This window comes from Bombus fervidus, chromosome 18 (genome assembly GCF_041682495.2).
Source record: "Bombus fervidus isolate BK054 chromosome 18, iyBomFerv1, whole genome shotgun sequence".
Taxonomy (NCBI): Eukaryota; Metazoa; Arthropoda; class Insecta; order Hymenoptera; family Apidae; genus Bombus; species Bombus fervidus.
In genome coordinates, this window is record NC_091534.1 from 6,891,491 (window position 1) to 6,913,647 (window position 22,157).

At 39.5% G+C, this 22,157-nt stretch overlaps 1 protein-coding gene across 9 annotated transcripts in view; it reads left to right on the forward strand.

Moving 5' to 3' along the window:
* Nrx-1 (neurexin 1) overlaps positions 1 to 22,157 on the forward strand; it is a 661,903-nt gene that overhangs the window by 371,917 nt on the left and 267,829 nt on the right. For all 9 annotated transcript variants that reach the window (XM_072020892.1, XM_072020888.1, XM_072020889.1 and 6 more), the window contains 2 exons: positions 9,078 to 9,236; positions 16,347 to 16,499. In XM_072020892.1, coding sequence (XP_071876993.1) covers positions 9,078 to 9,236; positions 16,347 to 16,499 — 312 coding nt within the window. The remainder of the gene's footprint in view (positions 1 to 9,077; positions 9,237 to 16,346; positions 16,500 to 22,157) is intronic.

Here is a 22,157-nt window from a genome sequence, read left to right on the forward strand (position 1 = left end):
TTCTTTCGTTTCATAAGGAAATAATGCACAACATTTTTCGTTAAAAATTTCGATAATAATCACAATGTTCGACAGATTAGGTTTCATGTTTGTAGAAAGATGCGTCGTTGTAAGCTTCTCCTTTTTTTTTATTTAGTGGATTATTTACAATCAATTCTCATACAGAATTTTAAGTAAATTATTTTGGCGTGGTACTGTAACTTGGATTATAAAAGTTTATAGCGTGTCTGATTCTAGTTGGATCTAATGCTTCGATCTAAGGGGTACTGCCTTTTTAGTCTGCGGATCTGATCCGTCGTGTCAATTAATTGGGTAACTAACGGGTTTTGGTGGTTGTTGACTCTTATATTATATCTGTTTCTGAACTTGGATATTTCTTCTTTGACTGTGGGTATCTCGAGGTCGCGATGTATCGTTTCGTTGGTAACGTATCAAGGTGCGTCTATCAAGGATCTTAGAGTCTTTGATTGGAATCGTTGGAGAATTTCTACGTTGGAGTTGCTCGCTGTTCCCCATAGTTGGATCCCATAGGTCCAAACAGGTTTCAATATGGCTTTGCATAGCATTATTTTACTCTGCGTGTTTAAGTCGCAGCGTCTGCCAATGAGCCGGTAGAATTTGTTTAGTTTCGTTTTCAGTTCTTTGGATTTCTCTACGATGTGCCGTTTCCATGTCATTCTTCCGTCTAGAATCATGCCCAGATATCTGACTGAATCTTTGTTTGGTATTGGAATATTATTTATGGTCACCTGTGGGCAACATAAAAGAGGTGTCTGTAAAAGAAAGACACTTTTCGGACGACCTAATGTGTTGGCAAATATCCAATGAAAGTATGATCAGTGCTGATGTGCTGATGTCGATTATCAGGTTCCTTCAACGAGGATTACTCGTTTGTTCATTGACTAAACAGTAAGCACTCGAATATGTAATTTTACACGACGACGTATAATTTTCATGTGCGACGAAAAAATATTAAATTCTTGGAAAATTAAAAGAATATTAAATTGTTTGGAAGTAGAAGATTCCTCGTTTCGAGAACTGCTTATCAGTTAAATGCTTCGAATACTTTTTAACGCTACTTTGTTGTGAAAAGTTTTGGCGAAAGTTGCAAGTTTCATTGGTAAAAAATTGTATTTTATATCTTCGATTTATATTCATAAAATTCCAGCGATTTATTTTCTCCTATTTAGGCTGGAATTGATCACGTTCAAGTTCACGTGATAAATCCTCGAACTCGATTTTCTCGAAAACTCAGCCTCGGAGGAACTAATTTTATTCTGTATATTCTTGTTATCTTTTCGCAAGAATAGCCGTATATTATTCACTCTGTTACTCTTTACGAATATCTCGTTAATCTGGCACGTGATTAGTATTCCAAGTTACGTACGTCCAATGAAGGATACAACTTCGCGTGAAATGGTCGGATAAATAATCATTCGCCAGTCGCTTGTAATCGGATTTTCGAATGATACGAAAGATAATGGAGAAAAAGAGAAAAAAGGAAAGAAGGCGTCGCTGTTCTTACGGTTGAAAACTACGCGTTAAAACGAAATGGACGAGATTGCAGCGAAAATTTGTTCCCTTTCGAACGAAAGTCGGGTGCACGCGAGAAATCGAGATTTTATACAAATTGCAGAGTATTTAAAATGGCACGACCGCCGTGTAAAATCATTCTGAACGGCCTCTGTCCCGTGTAATTTTGCCGATTTAACGACGCCCCTGCACTCCGCCGGCCATTTTCATTTCGACGATACATTCCGCGACAAACAGAAATAAAAAATGGTAACAATTTGCAGCAATTTAGCAGAACGACAAAGAGCCGCGGCAATTCCATTTCCCGTTCGACTCGCGGCCCGACCATTTCATGCAATTTCTCGCCAACCACCGCGCAGGATGAGTTTCCATCGTCGATGATTAGCGAGAAGATTTCGATCGCTTCGAGACAAGCGACGAAAGGATTCTCGACGCCAAGTTTCTACAATTTCTGATATTACAGTTGCTTATTATACTTTGGATAGTCGACGGTGCAATTGTACAAAAAAGAAAAAAGAAAAAAAAAGAAACATAGAACAAATGGACGAAAATGAAACAAAAATGACATAAATTTATAAATAGATTTACGAAACTTTTCTTATCTCGTGACGGAGAAAGTTGAAATCTTAGGAATTGCTCGAACATCGACCTCATTACAGTAGCGTGCAATTATGAAAGGAACGGGCTCGTTGATTGCGCTTATCTCGCACTGAACTTCCACTTGGAAGATCGGTCGTCTGTACGGCTATAATATTGCCAAGTTTCGAGACAAGGGTTGCTTCCGTGCCGCGCGCTGATTGTGGCACGTGTAAGTTTTAATTGTGAGGCAGCTTGAAAGCTGTGCGACCCTGGAACAGTCGACTTGCGTGGTGTTCCTCGGCTGCCAACGAATTTCGATTGGCCTCTAAAATAAACTTCGATATTCTCTCACTACCGTTCGCGTGCTCCCAGCTTTTCCACCAACTTTCCTGTGTAACTTTTCCACGATAATACGAAGCGGAATTGTCACTCATTTGGTGGGTCGTCGCGAACGAATACAGCGTTGTAAGAGCGCGGCAGATTCGAGTAACAACTTGTTGTTGCAGCAACGTTGAATAAGAATATTTTAGCAAATAGGTTTCCCAACGATAGAAAATTCCAAGGTCCTTCTGTATAATTTTTCAAATTGCGCGATCAATAAATAGATTGACAAGATTATCAATCTGTATGCAGATTTCCCTTTCGTTTTTTAATTAAACTTAAACTTGTACGATTTAGACAGATAGTTTTGTCGATGTTTTGTCTGATTGTAATTTTAACTATTCGATTAGTTTGTTGAAAATTTTCTCCATTCGTCACGCGTAATATAATTTTACTTTTAATACTTAGAATAAATAAATAGTATAATTTAAATTTATCAGAGCGAAGATAAAATGATCTGCATCTGTAAATAGATCTTTCCAGTTTCGTAGTATTTGTTTATTAAATAGCATATTTGTTTATTAAATAGCATACGTAGATCGCAGCTTAATCGGCGACTCGGTTTAAGTAGGTTCGTTTAATTTATATGGCAGCACTCGACAGCAAATACCACCGAGCGATGGTAGCGCAGTGGTTAGCGCCTTTGATTATAAACATTCGGGACACGGGTTCAAATCCCAGCGCCCGTAGTACGATTTTTCTTCCACGATTCTTAAATTAGAAGAAAAATACAACAATATACTATCTCCCAGCAGCGACATCTACATCAACAACTACAACTATCACGGCCTATTCACTTCATTTGTAATATTCGATGAATTTTCAAGAGCTTGAAAAATGTCCAAAGATAGCCAGTTCTTGAAACGAACATGTACAGCTGCGAATTTTCCAAATCCAGTGGAACAACGAAACAACGTTGTTCGGCGTGTGCACAAGGTCCTTCCCGTTTCGCGGTAACTGTTTTCCGCGCGCAGAGGAATTAAACAACGGGGTTAATCGCGTCGAAGGTTAGCGGTGAGTGTGGTGAGTAATATCGGCTTAGAGCCAGCGGGAAAATCCTGGCTCGTGGCGAAACCAGTGTAAAACTTTTTAATTAAGCCAATCAATCCGGTCTGGACTTCGTACGGTAATTCTCAGAATCCAACGCGAACAGGAAACGAAATTCTGTGTGGTACACTCGCAGAATATTCTCAAGACGAAGGTAGAATTACCAAGGTCCAAGCAAGAGTTTCGAATTTTAAAGTTTTCTTGTAATAATTTGTTTCCCGGATAGTAAATTAACGAGATTCCATCAGGCAACTATCGTGCAATAAATGGGAACACGCGAGGAAAACGTGACAAGACCAGTTTCCGTTGATTTTTTCATTCCCAGTGACTCGCTAGGTTAGCAAATATGTTTCTTGAAAATAAGCGACGAATTTATCAAATTTTGTGGACCATCAAACACAGAGTCATTGAAGAACACGAGCCTAACGTCGAAACCGAATGAAAGGGGAATTTTTGTAAAAACTTTCATCGTTGAATTTGAAAATCGTCTCTCGTTTATCTACTAAATTCATATGAGTTACATTTCTATTTTATGAAAGGTTTATCGTTTTCTATAAACAGAAAGTTTAGAATTACAATAAGACAGTAGCTTCATGACGTAGTGACAAAGCGACTAGAACGAAAGGCTACGAATTCAGAATCTATTAACTAAATTAGTTACATTCGTGCGGGTTTTCGTCTATTTTAACTCATTTTGATAAATGGATTCAAACTGACGGACAATTTATATTATTTTTTGTTCGTCTTTTCGTAAAGATTTAATATGTCACTGATGAATTACATGTATTTGCGTCTATTGTCCCTTTCGTGCTCGCTGACAGGTTCGGTAATTAATTTTTATAATTCAATGTCAGCGAAATAATTATTTTTCTGGTCCGATAGATTGATCAACGCAGGAAATCGAGGTACGTGTCTTCAATTTATATCAATTTACACATAAAACTGAACGAAAAATTCTCTCGTTTAATGTTTCTACCTCGCTAACCCCCTGCCAGGGGAGCTGTGTTTAGTGTTTTCTACGCGATAAAACACGTTTTTTAATTTCACGTGTTTCATTCTGTTTCAACGCTTCGATATCTTCATCGACGTCGAAATCCAAATTCTAAATATTCCATTGTGTTATCGTTTAATTCCTCACAAATCTACGAGACGCCATAGCCAAATTAAATTTAATCACTTGCGAACTTACAACTACAAAACTCCGTACAAAATCCAAAATCTTCCACATAGAATCGATACTTTACCATTACCTTTCATCGCGATCAGGACAATGTTCCAAACTGCCACATCAAAATCTGGCACGTAAAGTCGTTACTCCGCCTTTTACCCCAATCAACACAAATTTTCCAAAACTCCATAGAAACTCCAAAAGCTTGCAGACAAGATCATCGCATCGCCGTTCATTTCCTCCCGACTGTCGTAACTCTGGCAAAGCCTCGCGTGAAAAGGGCACTTCACGACCACGTACCGAGTCATCCAAAATACCCCATACGAGATCACTGCCTTGCGGCTGCTTCTCATGCCAATTTGTAGAAGGAGAAAAAAGTCTGGAATGTCCAATCAGAGCAAGAAAAAAAAAAAAAAAGCAGAAAATCTTGCAAAATCCGTCGCGTAAGATCGTTGGAGCTGTCGTTTCTCTCGACCATCGTCATGCTGAGCAAAGAAGAAGCCCGGGGCAACCGAGGGAAACTGCGACGGCCCCCATAAAGTTTAGCATTTAGACAAGGGGCTCTTCTCGCGGAGCGCAACGTCGAGTAGTCCATTACGAGCTGAAGGGAAGGCGTCGATAGTCGTTATCCGCCGGTTATCCCATTCCTTTTTCTTTTTCCGAGTCTCTTTCCGTTAAAAGGGAATAGCGCGAGAGCGAGATCTCCTCGACGTACTCCTCCTGCACCGTAGCAGCACCTTCTAACGCCATCCACGGTGGTTTCTTCTTACGGGGTGGCTACGAGGTTCGTTGCTCGTAATTAGGCTGCTCTGGAGGATGCTCTTCCGTGGGCCAGCGGCCGAGCAGCGATCTCCTCATAATTCCTGGGTTCTTATCTTCTCTTGGTCGTTCCTTCGCGAGCAAACAAATCCGCCGGAGATGGAGAGAGGCGGCGTGATAAAATTAAGGGGAAGAGAACAGTTCGTTAAGGGGCTGGCGGGAACGTCGGTGCTTCCTCGAAAGGCGGCTGCCAAGCTCGAGTGCTACATTACGATGTTTACCGTTGCTCGATGCCTCGTCGGATATTGTACGGCGATCCTGCCAACCCTCCACCGAGAACTTCTCGGCCACTTGGTTCCTGTCTGCTCCTCGCGCGCCAGCTCCAGCAGATCGTCGACGCGTGTCGGATTTCTCGTATCCGATGAGCTTGCGGTACGCGTCGTTGCTGTTGTTGATTCGCGGTTTCATTGTTTCTATTTAATTGGCACTTTAATTTTGGCTACTTTAACGTTACATCGTTGAATGTGTGTCGGTCAGAAAATTAATTAGCTAGTAATTTAAATAATAATCGTAAAATAGAGTAATAAATAAATTGTTAGCGAACCGTAGTAGCAGTAATTTTTAGCGTAGCAATTTACTTTGTTGGAATCGAGACGCAAAGTTTACCGAAATAATCGATACATTTTTTGGAAAACCTGCCATTGGCGGGATGTTTGCTTTCTGAATTTCATTTCTATCAATTTTCGTTACAACTTTTTTATTACCGTTTGCAACTCTACGATTATATAACATTCTTTTTCTGTTTCTACTCATAGAACAAACTGATGAAATTTGATCGTTCGAAACGCGGTCGCTCTATGTTATTTCGCGCTGGAAACCGCGACAGATCGAAGTATATTTCGCGATAACATTCCATTTTTCCAAATTTGTTGTATCATATTTTCACACTTGTCCCCGGCAATGTTATCCAAGTCACTCGCGTGTCTGAACATTTTTCAGTCCATGAAATTTATCTTATTTTAATTATTCCAAAAAATATGGTAAAAAATGGGTCACCGGTGAAAATGTAATAAAAGGTGGCGCCAGCTCTCTCATTTTCTTTTCCTCCCATCCGTGTTCCTTATTTTTATCCCTTTTTCAACATTCACCCACTCAACGAAATATTTATATTTTGCCTTTGTAATGATATACCGGTGTGATTGATGGACTTTGCAGGAACATGATAAAGGAAACAACTAGAGACGCGCGAAATCGTAGAACTCGTGCAGCAAGTAAATTGTTAGCCCGTGTTCTTTGAGCAGCAAGTTCTCTTGTACGAGGCAATGAGTTTTGGCAGAGTCGTAAGAGTTGATTTATGGAATGATGTATAGCGTTGCGGTCTGACGGACTTACATGCAGATTCTGGGTCACCGTGTATTGGGAAGAAGCATTCATATTTCTTGTGGCAAGCATCTCAAAAAATATGAACGTTGTATGTCAAGCAGCGGTAGATCGTTTCGTGACAAACGACCATAATCAGCCGTAGTAACGAAAGAGTTGAAATCGCGTCCTACTGCTACAAGTGCATCGATATTTCGCCAGACTGACAGACATACAACTGATAATTGTACCATCAACGTGTTTTATGACCTCTGATAAACTTCTAGCTATGATGCGTGTGAAATAGCCGAGCATTTTTCCAATAAAATTTGGCTTTCGCGGCATCGAGTCTGCAGCCTGAAGCATTGGCGAAATTAATACAATTGACGTAATCGTAAATAACGCACACTTACGTTTACAGTTTACACGTTTACGGTTAGCCGTTGCTGACGAGTATACTCGTCACGAAGAAATGGCAATATCTTGCGTTAATGTCGTGCGTCGAAAAAAGAATAAAACGGTCATTTCATTGCGAGTTAATTCTGTGTTACGACAACACATGCTCTGTGTTTTCATAATTAACATATTACAGCGTACATGGTAGATCAGCGTTCTGGCAATGATGTTACACCTGATGACCATGAATCTCGTTCTATGTCGTTCATTTTCGTAATTTATTTTTGTCAACTAGCTCTCGAATATTTTTTCAGTGTTACAGATTACTAGGAAATCTTTATGCTTATCATGAAATGGTTGTTTAATTTTCTATGGAATAAATAAACGTTTATGGTCGATACATTTTTTCTTTTTCTCGCAATCGTTAACGCGCAGTTCGCGGAATAATATCCGGTCGAGGTCGATCTGAAAATTGCTAGTTTCTTTATTCCTCTGAGGATAGTTAATCAGCAAGGAGAAAGATATTAACCGCAACACGAAATAGCAACCGGTCGTTTTTCTTTCCAATCTATTTATCTGCGTCGTGAGGGTAAGATTGACCCTCCTTAATGGCAAATTATATTCTCGTTAGACAGGGTTTACGGTTGTCGTCGTCGGTTTTGCCTTAATAATTCATTATACGCTACATAGATGTTGCAGATTAAATTACGTATAAAGTAAGCAACATCTATCACGTTCTATCATTTAACATCCTAATTTGATAAAACGTTGCAGACTAAAATCTGCAACGTGCAGCGTTGTTGCATTATCGTGTGCAGCATGTTTTTACATTAGTGTGTGTACTATGCGTAGCATGTGACAGCTAAGATATTATTCAAAATACCGCAAATAAATAGATTGTAAAGTAAGTGGAAGAACGATGGTAGCAACATATTCTTTTCTTTTGTTTCTCTTACTGAGAGTTCATTTCTGGCACTTCAATTTGAATTATACACGCCAATTCCTCGAATATAAATCGAACGAAGAAATAATTGTCACGAGAGAGAAGATTTTTACAATTTCTAATTTATTGCTTAGAAAATTGTCTGTAACGGACTATAGTAATAGTTGCAAAAGTCGTTACTTTACAAAGCTTCTATTTTATAATTTTCATCTCCGACAACGAAGAAAGAAATTGCTAATTGAATAGACGTAGACGACTGTCCCAAGAATATTTGAATATCTTAAATATTCTAATATTATGACGAGAATATTTTGAGAGAGCACGTATATATTTATTCCAAGAAGCAAACATAAAGAGAATTTTGATAATACGAGATTGCTTGGTAGCGTAGCGAGCTTTAAAACTGTTGCTCTGTAAAACACAGGAAACACGTTCTTTCTCTGTACTCTTCCACTAATATTGTTAATCCTCCACTAACCGATCGTCACAGAATTAGCAAAAATATTCTCTTTGCAAATTACACTGCTAAAACTTGTACGATTAATCATACAGAAACTAAACAAAGAAAACAAATCTTATCTCCAAGAAATAAAAAGAATACACGAAAGAAGCAGGAAAAATTGCTAACTGAAAAGAGCACAGACAACGCGAGTCCCGTGGAGAGCAAACGATACGAACTCGACGAAAACTCGTGTCCAGGCGAATTCTTTCGGATCGAAAACCAGCATCGACCGATGAGATTTAATCTGTCGCGCGAAACCGCGTTCGCGACAGGCCGAGTTGGCTGTGCTTTAATCCAAAATAGGGACCTATCGAGTGAATGAGAGAGAGAGAGAGAGGTTTTTAAGCCAGCGACGCCGCCGTAACTTTCGAGAAAGCCCTGACGAACTTTGGCCCCATTGCTTGTTGCAGCTGTCCGCCATCGTCGATGGGATTTACGCGGAACACGGCCACACTGCGGGCTCGTTCACACATTTGGCGAGCGATCGACTGCTGGTGGGCGGTGGCGCCGACGCGAGATCCCTGCAGGGCGCCAAGGGGATCAACAACTTCGTCGGATGCCTGAGGAAGGTAAGCGAGATCCGTTTGTTCGTGGCTTCGGCGTGATCCACTTTAACCTGCCGCGATTTATTTAGCGAACGTAACTGTCCGGCCGTCAGTCGCCGAACAAGGTACGCTACTATCGAAAAGTACAGCGGCAGTTTCTAATTGAACGTTATTCGACTCGTAGGGTTGAGCAAGCCTCCCTGTAAGAGTTTCAGGTTAATTAGCGATTTTATGTAGTTAACGATTTCTGCGACGATAAAAAAGCTCTTGGAAGAGCAGCTAAATCGAAGGACTATTATCATCGCGCGTGGAATCCAATGGGGAAATATAATAAAAATGTAATAAAAATTCCCCATATGGTGAACTGGAACTTGAAAAGGTTTCTAGAAACGACGATCGAGATAATCGTTATTGGACTCTGTATGATCGAAATGAATGTTCACGCATCTGAAGAAAGCTCGGAAGCTCTGACTACGGACGATGCAAGAAGCAGCGCTTACCGAAACGCGTCTGTTGATAAACAGACTGATAAAGGAAAAAGGGGTGAAATATTAAAAGGCGCGCGCGTTTGTCAAGGAAATTTATAGGGTAGCTAGCTCGTCCCTGTCTTTTCCTTTCTCCAGTGGAAAAGTGAAATAAAGAATGGGCTCGATACACGACGGTGCAAAGAAAGTCACGCGAATGGATTCTTTTCTTTTTTTTTTTCGAACGACACCGAAAGTTTCATTTAACGCGGCAGCCACTGGATTTTCCGCCGGTGTCCCATCTCTCCGGGGAAATATCCTGGTTCTGTCGTTTCCCCGTTGGATAGCATTGTTTGCTTAATGACGCACGGATCACGCGAAAAGATGATCGATACTTCGCCACGAATAGTCGGACGATTCGAATTGAGTTTTATGTTCGTAAGAAATTGCCTGCTATAAATGTTCATAAAAATGATGTTATCGGCGAGAGCTGAAAGGCAACCAACGTTCGTCCGTATCTCCAGGACGAAATGAGATACAGCTGCGCGTGAGCACTCGTAGTTCTGTAGAGCTACAGTGAACGTGAGAAGCATTCGCAGGGTAATTAATTTCAACGAACGTATCGTTGAACGTCGTTGATTTAGAAGATTCTTGCAGATACAAAATATGTATCCTTGCAAGTCTGTAGTATAATTTTCATTAAAAAAGAAGAATGGAATATCTGTATCCTTTGGGAGAATATTAACAAATAAATATCTAAGAAATGGCAAAAATGTATACTTAATTGGTATTTGTTGAAAATGACGTGAGTTCGTGCTCGCCCCCCATATGCAGATGCGCTAGTTACAAAAAACAATAACTAGAAAATTGTTCTACATACAATCGATAGACTCAATCGATAGTTTTAAGATGTTCTTTTGTTTCTTTTTTCCCCTAGTCCATGTGAGCGTGTATAATAAAGGTTTTTCGGCTCAGAACGGTGTGATAAATTTATCCATACAATATAGTAATAACTATTGTGATCCCACCTCTGAATATAGAAATAACAGCAGTGTTGTTTAAAATTAGAAATAGGTAAAGTTGATAAGACTTATTTAATATACAGAGGAGACAATTACTAAGTTTAATTATTTGTATACTTTACGAGGCTTCCTTTCGATTTTGTTATGGCTCGCATGCAGTCGTTGCATCGAATTTACCAAATTCTTAAACTTGAAATATTCTCCCATTTTTCCTAAGCTCTCTTTAAATCGTTTCTTGATTTGGATTCGATGCAAGATCCAAGGTATAATGTTCGGTTAAGCTAGAAAAATTTACCAAATGTCCGGCTGGGCAAAATTAAATAATAAAAAGAATAATAAATAAACACCTCCAAAATATATGGAGACCGCGTGAAACTTACGATACGGAGTCAGTATATGTCATCAAGATATATTTCGTAGCTAATGAATCATGAACTTTCTCTTTCTCTTTGTTTCATTTCGTTCTCCAGATAGAAAGTTGGCTATTTTTTAACAAATAGCCTCGTGGTGATATATTACGCACATACGCAGTAAGTGCGAGGCATGTAGAGTGTATTTTGCATATGTTGGTACACATAAGTATGCAGAACATATGGACTATGGAAAAATGCAAAGTAGAAAACGAATTTATATAATCTTCTAATCGCACAACGTATTTCTATCCAGATTTCGTTTCTCTATTTGCATTCTGCAAAAATATGCATCGGCATTAGCATGCAAGATCAGATATTAGCAATTTGGAGCGGAATTTTCATCGAGAATATTTATGCATATTTATATTATATTTTAGACACGCGGAAGATGAAAGAATATTCTATTTTCTGCGTACAATAACTGCTGCAATTCTCGCGTTTTGTTTATTGTTACATTCATGTTCATAATTTTGCAAAGTATATTCGGTATAAATCGTTGAAATGGTCGCCACTTCTAAGAAAACTCTACATTTGGTCTTTTTATCCCACTCAGACCCGATAATTGCCTCCTCAACTCTCCAGCGAGGTCTAGACTCTATGGAAAAATGGTTCCACAAATGACGCTTCAAAATAAATGAGAATAAATCCAGTCGTATAACTTCCACACTGCGAAAACAATCCTGCCCACAGGTGACCATAAATAATATTCCAATTCCAAACAGAGATTCAGTCAGATATCTGGGCATGATTCTAGACAGAAGAATGACATGGAAACGGCACATCGTAGAGAAATCCAAAGAACTGAAAACAAAACTAAACAAATTCTACCGGCTCATTGGCGGACGCTGCGACTTAAACACGCAGAGTAAAATAATGCTATGCAAAGCCATATTGAAACCTGTTTGGACCTATGGGATCCGACTATGGGGAACAGCGAGCAACTCCAACGTAGAAATTCTCCAACGATTCCAATCAAAGACTCTAAGATCCTTGATAGACGCATCTTGGTACGTTACCAACGAAACGATACATCGCGACCTCGAGATACCCACAGTCAAAGAAGAAATATCCAAGTTCAGAAACAGATATAATATAAGAGTCAAGAACCACCAAAACCCGTTAGTTACCCAATTAATTGACACGACGGATCAGATCCGCAGACTAAAAAGGCAGTACCCCTTAGATCGAAGCATTAGATTCAACTAGAATCAAACACGCTATAAACTTTTATAATCCAAGTTACAGTACCACGCCGAAGAAATTTGCTTAAAATTCTTTATGAGAATTGATTGTAAATGATCTACTAAATAAAAAAAAAAAAAAGAATTACCATCTTATAACCTAGATGGCAAACCACTGACAGTGTTTCGCTGTTCACAGCGAAGAAGCCAATTTCAACAGGAAATTTAATCTTCGATAGACTTGGAAGAACATTTAATAATTTGATGCTATAAACCCGTCGATGTTTGCTTTAATTCCACGAAAAACCGAACAATGAGATTGGCTTTACAATTTACAATTACTCGCGCCACTGTATAACAAGCAACGAAACTGCGCTGACTTTAATGATCGAGCCACGCAGTCTAAATACGACAGAAACGTTCGTCATTCGCTGAATAACATTCCCTTGGATCGTCTTTCCAGCCAAGAAATTTCACTTGCGTGAATTCGAATTCATGGCCGGCTAGAATATTCTGTAGTGGAATTTAAACACGAGTCCAGCAGCTCTGAAATAATACCGTGTGACGCGGTTTCGATGGTTTCGTGCCACTTGTCGGAGACAACTCGCATAGCCAAGCCGATTCACTCGCTCGCCTATACCGTCGTCCGTTAATGCTCGCCAAAGTTGGCGTATTCAGTCACAGGTCTGTCAGAAATCTTAATGAGGTCTTAGCACTTTGATCGTCGCGTTTCAAGCATAAAGGATCGTTACATAGACGCTCGCCTGCCCGAAATCGCCGATTCGCTTTGAACTTTGTAAGATAATGTTGGACGTACAATAGACGTTCGCTAGAAACTTCTAGTACATCTAAGTGAAGTTTATGGCTCGCTTTTCGGTACGTACACACGCTTATTCCTATAGTGAGCAGATTTTTCTGTCCGATTTTCTACATTTCCCTAGCCACGCGAAAGTTTAGCGCTAAATGATACGAAGTTTAATATATTAGGTTGCCCGAAATGTTTCTTTTGTTTTATAAGGAAATAATAAACTCACCATGTTCTTTGTTTTATATTAGTTTATTGAATTATGCACGAATATAATAATAGAAATAATAAATAATTTATATAATAATAATAATAAATAATATAAAATAGAAATTGTTGCTCATCTGTTATCACCTTATCAAACGAAAGAAACTTTTCGGACAACCTAATACTTAGACTTAATCGGGTAGCGTATGATGTTACGTTCTATCGAGTCGCAGACGAGGAGGTAGCGTCAACCGACGTTTAATGCAACTTGCAATAAGCTCCACTTTCGGCTAACCTGCTATGTGCGGGAATGCTGGCACGGAAGAGGATTAAAGTTGTTCGAAAGTAGATTAACAATATAAAATGATTTATTGAAATCTTACTCGATTTCGAGATTGACAATTGACTGACGGATATGAAATTCTTCGGCTGACAAAATGACGATTCTTCGGTTGACAAGCGATGATTCTTCGATAGACAAAATGATAACTAATTCTTCGATAGACAAAACGATAACTAATTTACTCGATAACCGAGCGGTAAATATTCTCGTACTGACTTCTCTGAGTCGCTACATTTATATCCGTCGGAGATGAAAAAACGTCGTGGTCTTTCTTTTGAAAATGTTCGGCAAGATCCCCAACGTTTGTCCAACTGCCGACTTGTTTACAATTTAAATTGTCTTAATATCGTTATAAAGACATAACATAAAAACACAGTTAGATGAGTTTCCGCAAGATATAGCTTTCAGCGGCTTCAACTGCCTTTCGCTTCAAATACTTAAACACGGTTTCGAATAAACGTTTTGAATTACCTCGGTTTAGGAGAATTCATCAATTTTACTTTCGCGCTACGGATCGCCGGACGTGACATACGATTTGTTAAATATTTTTTCAACAGCGTTAACAATCTTTTAATTACAATCAGATTATTGCGCGAGCCATTAGAAATCAAAGAAGTGTTCTACTGTGAGGACATAAGAATTGTACACGTATTTCTACCTAACTATTTATGCGCATCTTTTTACAAACTACATTGAATATAAATAAACATATCCACAGCCTAGTCGCCATAGAATTCCTGCAATCTGTTGACAATACGTCTAAGATGTAACGAAACTTCGCTTGCTTGGACGATCCACGCGCAAGCTAAGTACAATAGAAACGTATCATTTGCAGAATAACTGCCTTTAGGTTCCAGTTTCCAGGTACGAAATTTCAGCACTGCAATCGTATTCTGTACATCGTGTTATGTTACACGGTGCACTGATAGCAAGCATTAACATTCACCTAACTTTTTAACATGTGTTAAATCGGTGTTGATCCTCGGCAAATAAATTGGAAGAAATTAAAATAGGAAATAAGTAAATATCGATGATGTGAAATTTTCCGTATCTGGAAAAGAACGTTATATCGTTATATTTTCACAGGTACGGAAATTCTATACGATAACATAACAAACATATGTACGTAATTCTGAAAATTTCGTAATCGTTTCACACAAACGCCACTCTCCGCAAATTCCTTCATCGTTTCGATTAAATTAATAAAAATTGCCAACACGTTGAACGTCGTTGCTTGGAACCAATTACGTCGATCGATTACCCCCCTCAGCACTTTTTCCCTTTTTCATTAGTGCCCGATAAGCGGTGGATCGATTAATTAGCTTGATTGCATTGTTTATGCAAGGGATGAAAAAGCTGGCGCGTAAATCTGACAGAAAAACGAGCGAATTTTAACTATCCGCCGCGGTTTCAACCATCCTGATAAATAACGTTTCGCCTCTCCAGTGGATACTAAATCGCAATTCTGCGCGTTCGATAAAAGACATAAATCATGGCTAATACGTAATTACTATGTTAATGCGTACGTTAATAATCTCGTAACTGGATTTATCTTTCAATTCAGCCTGTTCACCTGTCCAGCGATTCGCAACAAAAATACGCGATATCCGATCCGATTCTCTTCGTCCGCTTATTGTTACGTAAATTCTCATTGCTATCTTTATCGCTTTTACGGTTGTCGCTCTTCCGTACGAGTCTACTTCATTCGATTTCTAACCAACGTTCGATGACGAGGCAAACGTTGAAATATTTTTACGAACCGCGATACGATTCGATTTTATCGTTTGCTTGTTGCTTTCTTATTGTCGCTTCCTATTCTTTGGGATTATCGGTGGCGAATGAAACATCGCGAAGGCAATATCTGCTTAGGAATATCTTTAGCCGCGCTGAAATAATCGTAAATTGTTTGTTAGAAACATTTTTCAATTCTCCTGATGAGATATTATTACATCCAGGATTGTCCAACTTTGTCGATATTATTTCACGTTTCTAGGATTATTAATACTCTTTTAAGGTTCAAGACTGTGAGAAGGACGCTTGCGTAGTCGCATAATCAAATACGAAAGTAGCTTCCATACGAAACTAGGATGCTGGATTTTAAAATTGTTCCTCCACAAAGCACCAGCTTGTCTTATTGTATATTATATTTTGCTCTTGGTTAATAAATTGAAACATTACCGATTATTTGATAACATAAAATTGAATTAATCGCCTGGGACAAACCATCGAACCATCGTCGCTATGCTGTGGATTTTTACGCAAATTCGCATTGCCAAAAATATAATAAAAAAGCGTAGCTTCTCGATACAAAATTGTTCTACCATAAAAATTACCACGAGTGCAGAAAAATACGCAGTCCAATCGCCGCTAATCGTAGAAATTTTTTGCAACCGGAAGATCAAACGTTGGAATGTTTCGTAAGAAAGAAAATTGCCGAGCGCCTAATTATCATACAGATAACCGTACACTAACGAACGGTGCCTATGATGCGGCGAAATGAATTTCGCTCGAACCTCCTCTCGAAACGCACGCACACGCTTTTTCCGGGTCGATAATGCCCGAATACCGGCGTTTCCCAAATTCGCGCTTTGTTCCCCGAAGGCTTTGCATCGCGATATTAAAATCCGGTTACAGCGCATCCGGCGCGATCGAGATAGCCCGGCCGATGTAATGAAAATGTTTTTCCACCCTTTTTGCAGGTCGAATTCGTGGCGGAGGGGGTGAAAATGGAGCTGATCGACGCGGCCAGGAGCGGAGCCGCGGGCGCGGCCGCCTGGGGCAAAATGGATTTCCATTGTCGGGAACCCAGAGCCTCGGACCCAATCACCTTCACCACCAGGGACTCTCATCTCGTGAGTATTTCCCGCCGTATTATTCCGTTATGAAAAATAAGAAACATCCCTCGTGCAACGTCGACAAACCCCGGTGCCAAGTACGAATGGAGGGGCGGCAGCATCGAGGAAATTACTTTGCTCGTTTCTCTCTGATGGTGTTAACGAACGAATCGCGCGTATAGTCCCTGGTGTATCTACTTTTTAACTCTTTGTGTTTGAGCCATTCGTTGGATTAATCTTCCTTCGACTATTTCTTTCGATAGACCCTTGCGATTCTCGTTAATTTCTTCCTTTTAATTAATGTTATTTTATTCTTCGCTGTTTTTAATTTTTCTTATTTGTTGTACATTTGTGGGCCCGGCAGGAAAATAATTGTTTAAGTAATTTAATAATTTCCAAACTCGACCTCCTCGCAAACTAAGCCGAAAATAAGAAAATGTTATTGTACGTTCTTCTTTCATTTCTCCATAAACGATCACGTTATTCCTGTTTTACGCGTTGTTTGCATATTGCGAACTCTGTACATATATTTTCCCTTTTCTTTTTTCTTTTAACGACAAGCGTTATCGATCGCACATGGAGTTTTAGATTTCGTCGAGCGACGAATCCGACGTTTAATTTCCTAATTTCTCTTTAATATTCTATCGCTTTGTGTTTCACACATTCGAATTAATTCTTTAAATTGCTTGTTTTAGTAAAATTAAAGCGTTTCATTGTCTTTTTCCTTCCTTTCTTTCGTCCGTTTCATTTTGCAGATCTCGTTTTTCGTATTACCTTTATTAATATGTTATTCTAAAGAGATTGTCGATTGGAAATGGATTTGCAGAGGTCGGATATCGTGTCGGTAGAGTATACAATAGTTTTATGGTCGTGATGGAATGTCGATTACGTAAATATTACTTAACCTATTGATTGGTCGCTGAAAAAGCGCGCGAGTTAAACGTGGTATATTCGCGACAACGTAGTATGTAAATTTTGTTCCAAGTTGTTTATATTTGGAAACTAGCGTGCACCATACGTAAACAGCATTGCTTTCCTTTATGCAACGAATGTTACTTTCGATCAGCTCGAATCGATGTTGTTCGATCAGCTCGAGTCTCTGACAATTTAAAATTGCCATTCTAACTGTCTTTATATATCATTCGCTTCTGTAAAAAGCGATACGATCCACCAACCGATAGTCTGTCGGCGATAATGTTCAGAACATTTTGTCTATTGATAATTTTTCAACCTGCAGAACATTCAAAACATAGCGATGTAACTTCTCCGCGAGGATACTCGACTACGATTGATATAAATTAAAAATCAATTTACGCCTGTGACTTGAAAACGTGATATATATTTCAACCAATTTGTTCGTTGAAAACTCAAATTTCCACGATTTATGAAAATTCTCCGTTTAATCGCATAAAACTGGTAAACGAAATGTGTCTTCGAAGTCCATGGGATTTCGTTGGTTGGCAACTAAGTGGTTGCGGATTTTGTCGTTAGATGGTAATAACAAGATCCGCAATCACTTAATTGCCAACCGTTTGCGTTGATTTAAGTTAGACGCGTAGAAAGTCTCAGGTATTTGACGCGTTTCTTCGGGACAAAGGTGATGAACCTTTAGAAAAAGAAAGACGACGTAGAAAATTTGTTCGTAGCTTGTCTAAAAACCCGTTCTTACGCTTCTAAAATTGTCATTAAAATAAATTGCAATGCCTTTAGTCCGAGGAAAACGACGCGATCGGATATTCTACAAATTTCCCTCTTCCGATAATTCATCGGCCTTCTACGTCCATTCGTTGAATATCTGGGACGTTTGGTCTAGCAAATCTGCCATACAGGAAAGCAATTACAAGAAACGATTTATCCCTCTATTATTTCCGATAATCGACATTCTACCGCACCCGTAAAGTCTCATCTACGATTCCCTTGCGTCCATGATATCGCGTCAAACGCAAAAGGTCGCCGAGCATCGCGGGCATCGTTGACAAATTCTAGAAATAAATTCCGGACAACTGAACCTACGTCGTATTGTTATTCCATGCGAAATTGCCATCGTATTACTCGATAGAGGCGCGTGAATTATCGCGAGAAGGGAAATGAATTCTTCGAGTACGTCGCTAAGATCCCGGGGAAGAAAGAAAATGAATAGCAGATCGTTAAATAGAAGAACAGGCAGAATGATTTTCTAAACGCGCTGCCGGTATTGTTACAGGCAAATTTAAAAAGACGTATAGTCGAGGAAGGAAGGGTTTTCGTAATGGCTGACCTTACCGAATGACGCGTTACCGGCGTGGAAATTTAAACAGAGCCGCGTTTGAATCACGCGGTGCGGTTCGCCTGACAAAGAGCAGAAAGCAGTTGAAACGCCATTTTCCCTTTAGTGCCTATAGCAACGCTTCATGACTCTCCATACAATGATTGTCAAGCACGTTTCATAGCATTCCGACCATTCTCTGTAGGTAGCCTCAGTGCTTCTCAAACTTTTCATTCCAATTACTCGATTGCGACTCGCCCGGCTATCAAATTCGAATTATCGATCCTGGGTATTAATTTCACGTATGTGCTCTTCCCCATAATTCGGACGAACTACGGAGATGGAGAGTAGCGTGACAGGGTAGCGATTCTACGTGGAGAAATAAGTCGAGAAAGAGGAATAACATTTTGTCGTTGGAGAGTTCGTTTTGGAGAAAACTGAGCTTGAAAATTCGATAGGCGCGTGCCAATCGCGAGTTTCGACTTGTGAAATTCCTCGTGTCTTCTCCGCGTTGTTGACACATTGCTGACCGGCAATTTTGCTGAGAATTCGTCTCATGTCACCGGCTATTATTTCGTAATTGCATGTGGAAATAGAATATAAATAAACTTTGATAAATTATTTATTTATTATTCAACTTTGAATATTTCTGTGTAACAATCATTGCAAATGTATCTACTTTCGCTGCGTTTTCCTTCTGAACAGCACACTCTACACGCTGTAGTTGGATTTGTTTCTCTGCCAGTGACTATTTTTCCTAAGAAGTGGTCTCTTAGTTTGGAAGGTGCATCATTATAAGGAGCTGCTTGAGAAATTCCAGAAATGTCAGGTGCAGTGCTGCATTCTCTGGAATCCAAGGTTGTCCATTCTCCAGCTACTTGCAGTAAAAATGTAGCGCATCGCGAGTTTATTCGTGGCCAGTCTGCAACGTTTGGCTATGAAAAGACGAGTTAACTCTGACTCTTAACTCTGACTTTAACTTGACCGATCAACAATGTGTTTAACGTGGCCAATGTCACGATGTTCTTTTATTCTCTGCTTAATTTGCATAGTTTCGTAAATAAGGATAGGGTTGCTACTTGTTAAGAATCCTTTGATTGGTGTAACAGGCGTTGGAAATGTACTGTACTGCTGCAACTAAATTATCGTGCTCTTCTTGCAGCGAGTTACGCGTATTTTTCAAATCTTCCTAAGCCAAAACAATGTCTGCTTTCAGCACGCTACGAATTTGGTGGCACAAACACGAGCAGAAAGAGAAGTTTCATACCTCGGAACATGCAGATAATACACGTCATTTTTTCGGAAATATTTCATATTCAAAGGAAGAAATGTTTCTCGGTTTAGTTTTCCACGTAAAATCACCACCCCGCCGCTTGAACCGCGATTTTTGGAACAACCTGTACAAGATACTCGTGTTTCGTTTACTATGATTACCAGCTTAAGTATACGTTTACGTTAAATTTCAAGAGCAACGAACGCGTAGAAGGTGTAGCTGTAGTTGGAATAATATGCAAAATAAGTAGAATGTTGAAAATACTTCCTAACGTATTTGCTACATGAAATCTCTGCTTAGCCTTCATCTGCTTAATTACATTCATAAACATACAAATTTATTCGATTCGCTCTTTTATTTCCTTCTCTTAGGTTCATCCGTACAGAGTCCTACGGTACAGCACTTCAAACGCTTCCTCGGAAAAACAGATTTCTCTTCAAGTTCTCTACCCGTTTATTTAACAGTAATTACACTCGCAAAAATGCAGATTTGCGCAGACATTGGCGGTGCAATTCACAGGAAATCGGATGAAGCGACGCGAGATCGTTCAAAGCCTCGGCTTCGTATCCTCGGACTCTTGGTATCTTCAAATTCTGTTTAACAAGATCTTTGGCGAAGTTGATTGACTTCCGGCGGAACAGTTTGAGAAACCCTGAGGCCCAGAGAAACTCGAGTCACGCGTATACTAGGCGCTTTCAGAAACTATGAAACGTCGTCGTTACCATTGCAAATTCACGTTGCTGCCATTTATGGCGAGGCGAAGGTGGCCGCCGATACGCGCTTCCTCGAAGCACGTTTCGCAGTTGCTGCTGTCGCGTGCTCTTTGTTTACTAGCGTGGCCGTTCCCGGATTATGGTGACCATCGACGTGGTTTATACGCGAGCCACCTTCGAACGCAGTTATCGACTTCGCGCCGACCTAATTCCTCGATAATCACCGACCAAACAACGAATTAGAGCAACGGTGCTCCATATACGCGTTTCGACGGACGCAGAACGAACGAAAGAGTTTTTGTTTATCCAACGTCCCGTGGCAACCTTGAGCGAGGCTACGACGCGTGGAATATCATATTACAGTGTTTCCAGCGGTTGAAATATTTTTTTTTTTCTTCGTTCAGTGTCGAACGATTGTCAGACAACACGTTCAACACCAACTATTCGACTTTTTTGTTGAAAGACGAGGCCGTACAGTGAAGTTTCACACGCGATAAGATCGAAGGATTATGTCGTGGTGAAGTTTGGAGAAATAGCTTGGTGTCGTTTTCGAATATATACGAGTTTGACGAGTATATACGTCGAGCACCTTTATTTCAGTTCGTTCGACGTGCATACTCGTCGCTTGTATCTATTTTGATGAAAGATTTCTAAAACTAAATTCCGTGAATTCGGTTAACTGGTTTGTTAAGTAGTTTGTTTTATTACCAAGTGCTCCGAGTTTTCGTTTATTTATTCTGTAGAGTTTAGAGTTTAATTTCGTCGTCAAATGTATTTGATTTGAGATAAAAGTTGTAACTTAGATGAATTCCATCGACGAATACCACGGGATAGTTTGTTAAATACGTTGATGAAAATTGAAACGTTTAACAATTTAAATGATTGATTTTAAGTAATTTCTGGATATCGTGAATTAATCTCGACAGAAATCCCATTTAAATAATACCAAGGGCCAATGAATGTTAATTAAGCTAATCGCGAAGTATCGCGGTTCCTCTGTATCGATATCACTGCCGCGTTTAATACTTTTACAAACACCAGTAAATTTCTAGAAATTCTACGTAACTTCCCATAAATATTACCGTACTTACCATGTTATATCTGTTTCATAAATAATCCACTATTCGCTATCAGTTGACAAATTATTGAAGCAAAGCGTCCCGATTAAACAACGCGAATTATCTGTGTGACGATCAATTCCTCCATCTCTGTTAATATGAGAATTTATACGAAGTTAGACGAACAAAAAAAAAAAAAAAAAAAATTCCAATTTTACCTGACGATTTGAAATTCAATTTTAGAACCGATCGTTTGACCGGGCCTGCTAAAATTAGCGTAGAATTAAATGAAAAAATTAATGAAAAACCAAGCGAGACGTTGCAGGCGACAAAGTCAGCTAATGTTCGAATGTGCGTAGAAATTCCTAGTGCACACGGTGGCTACGC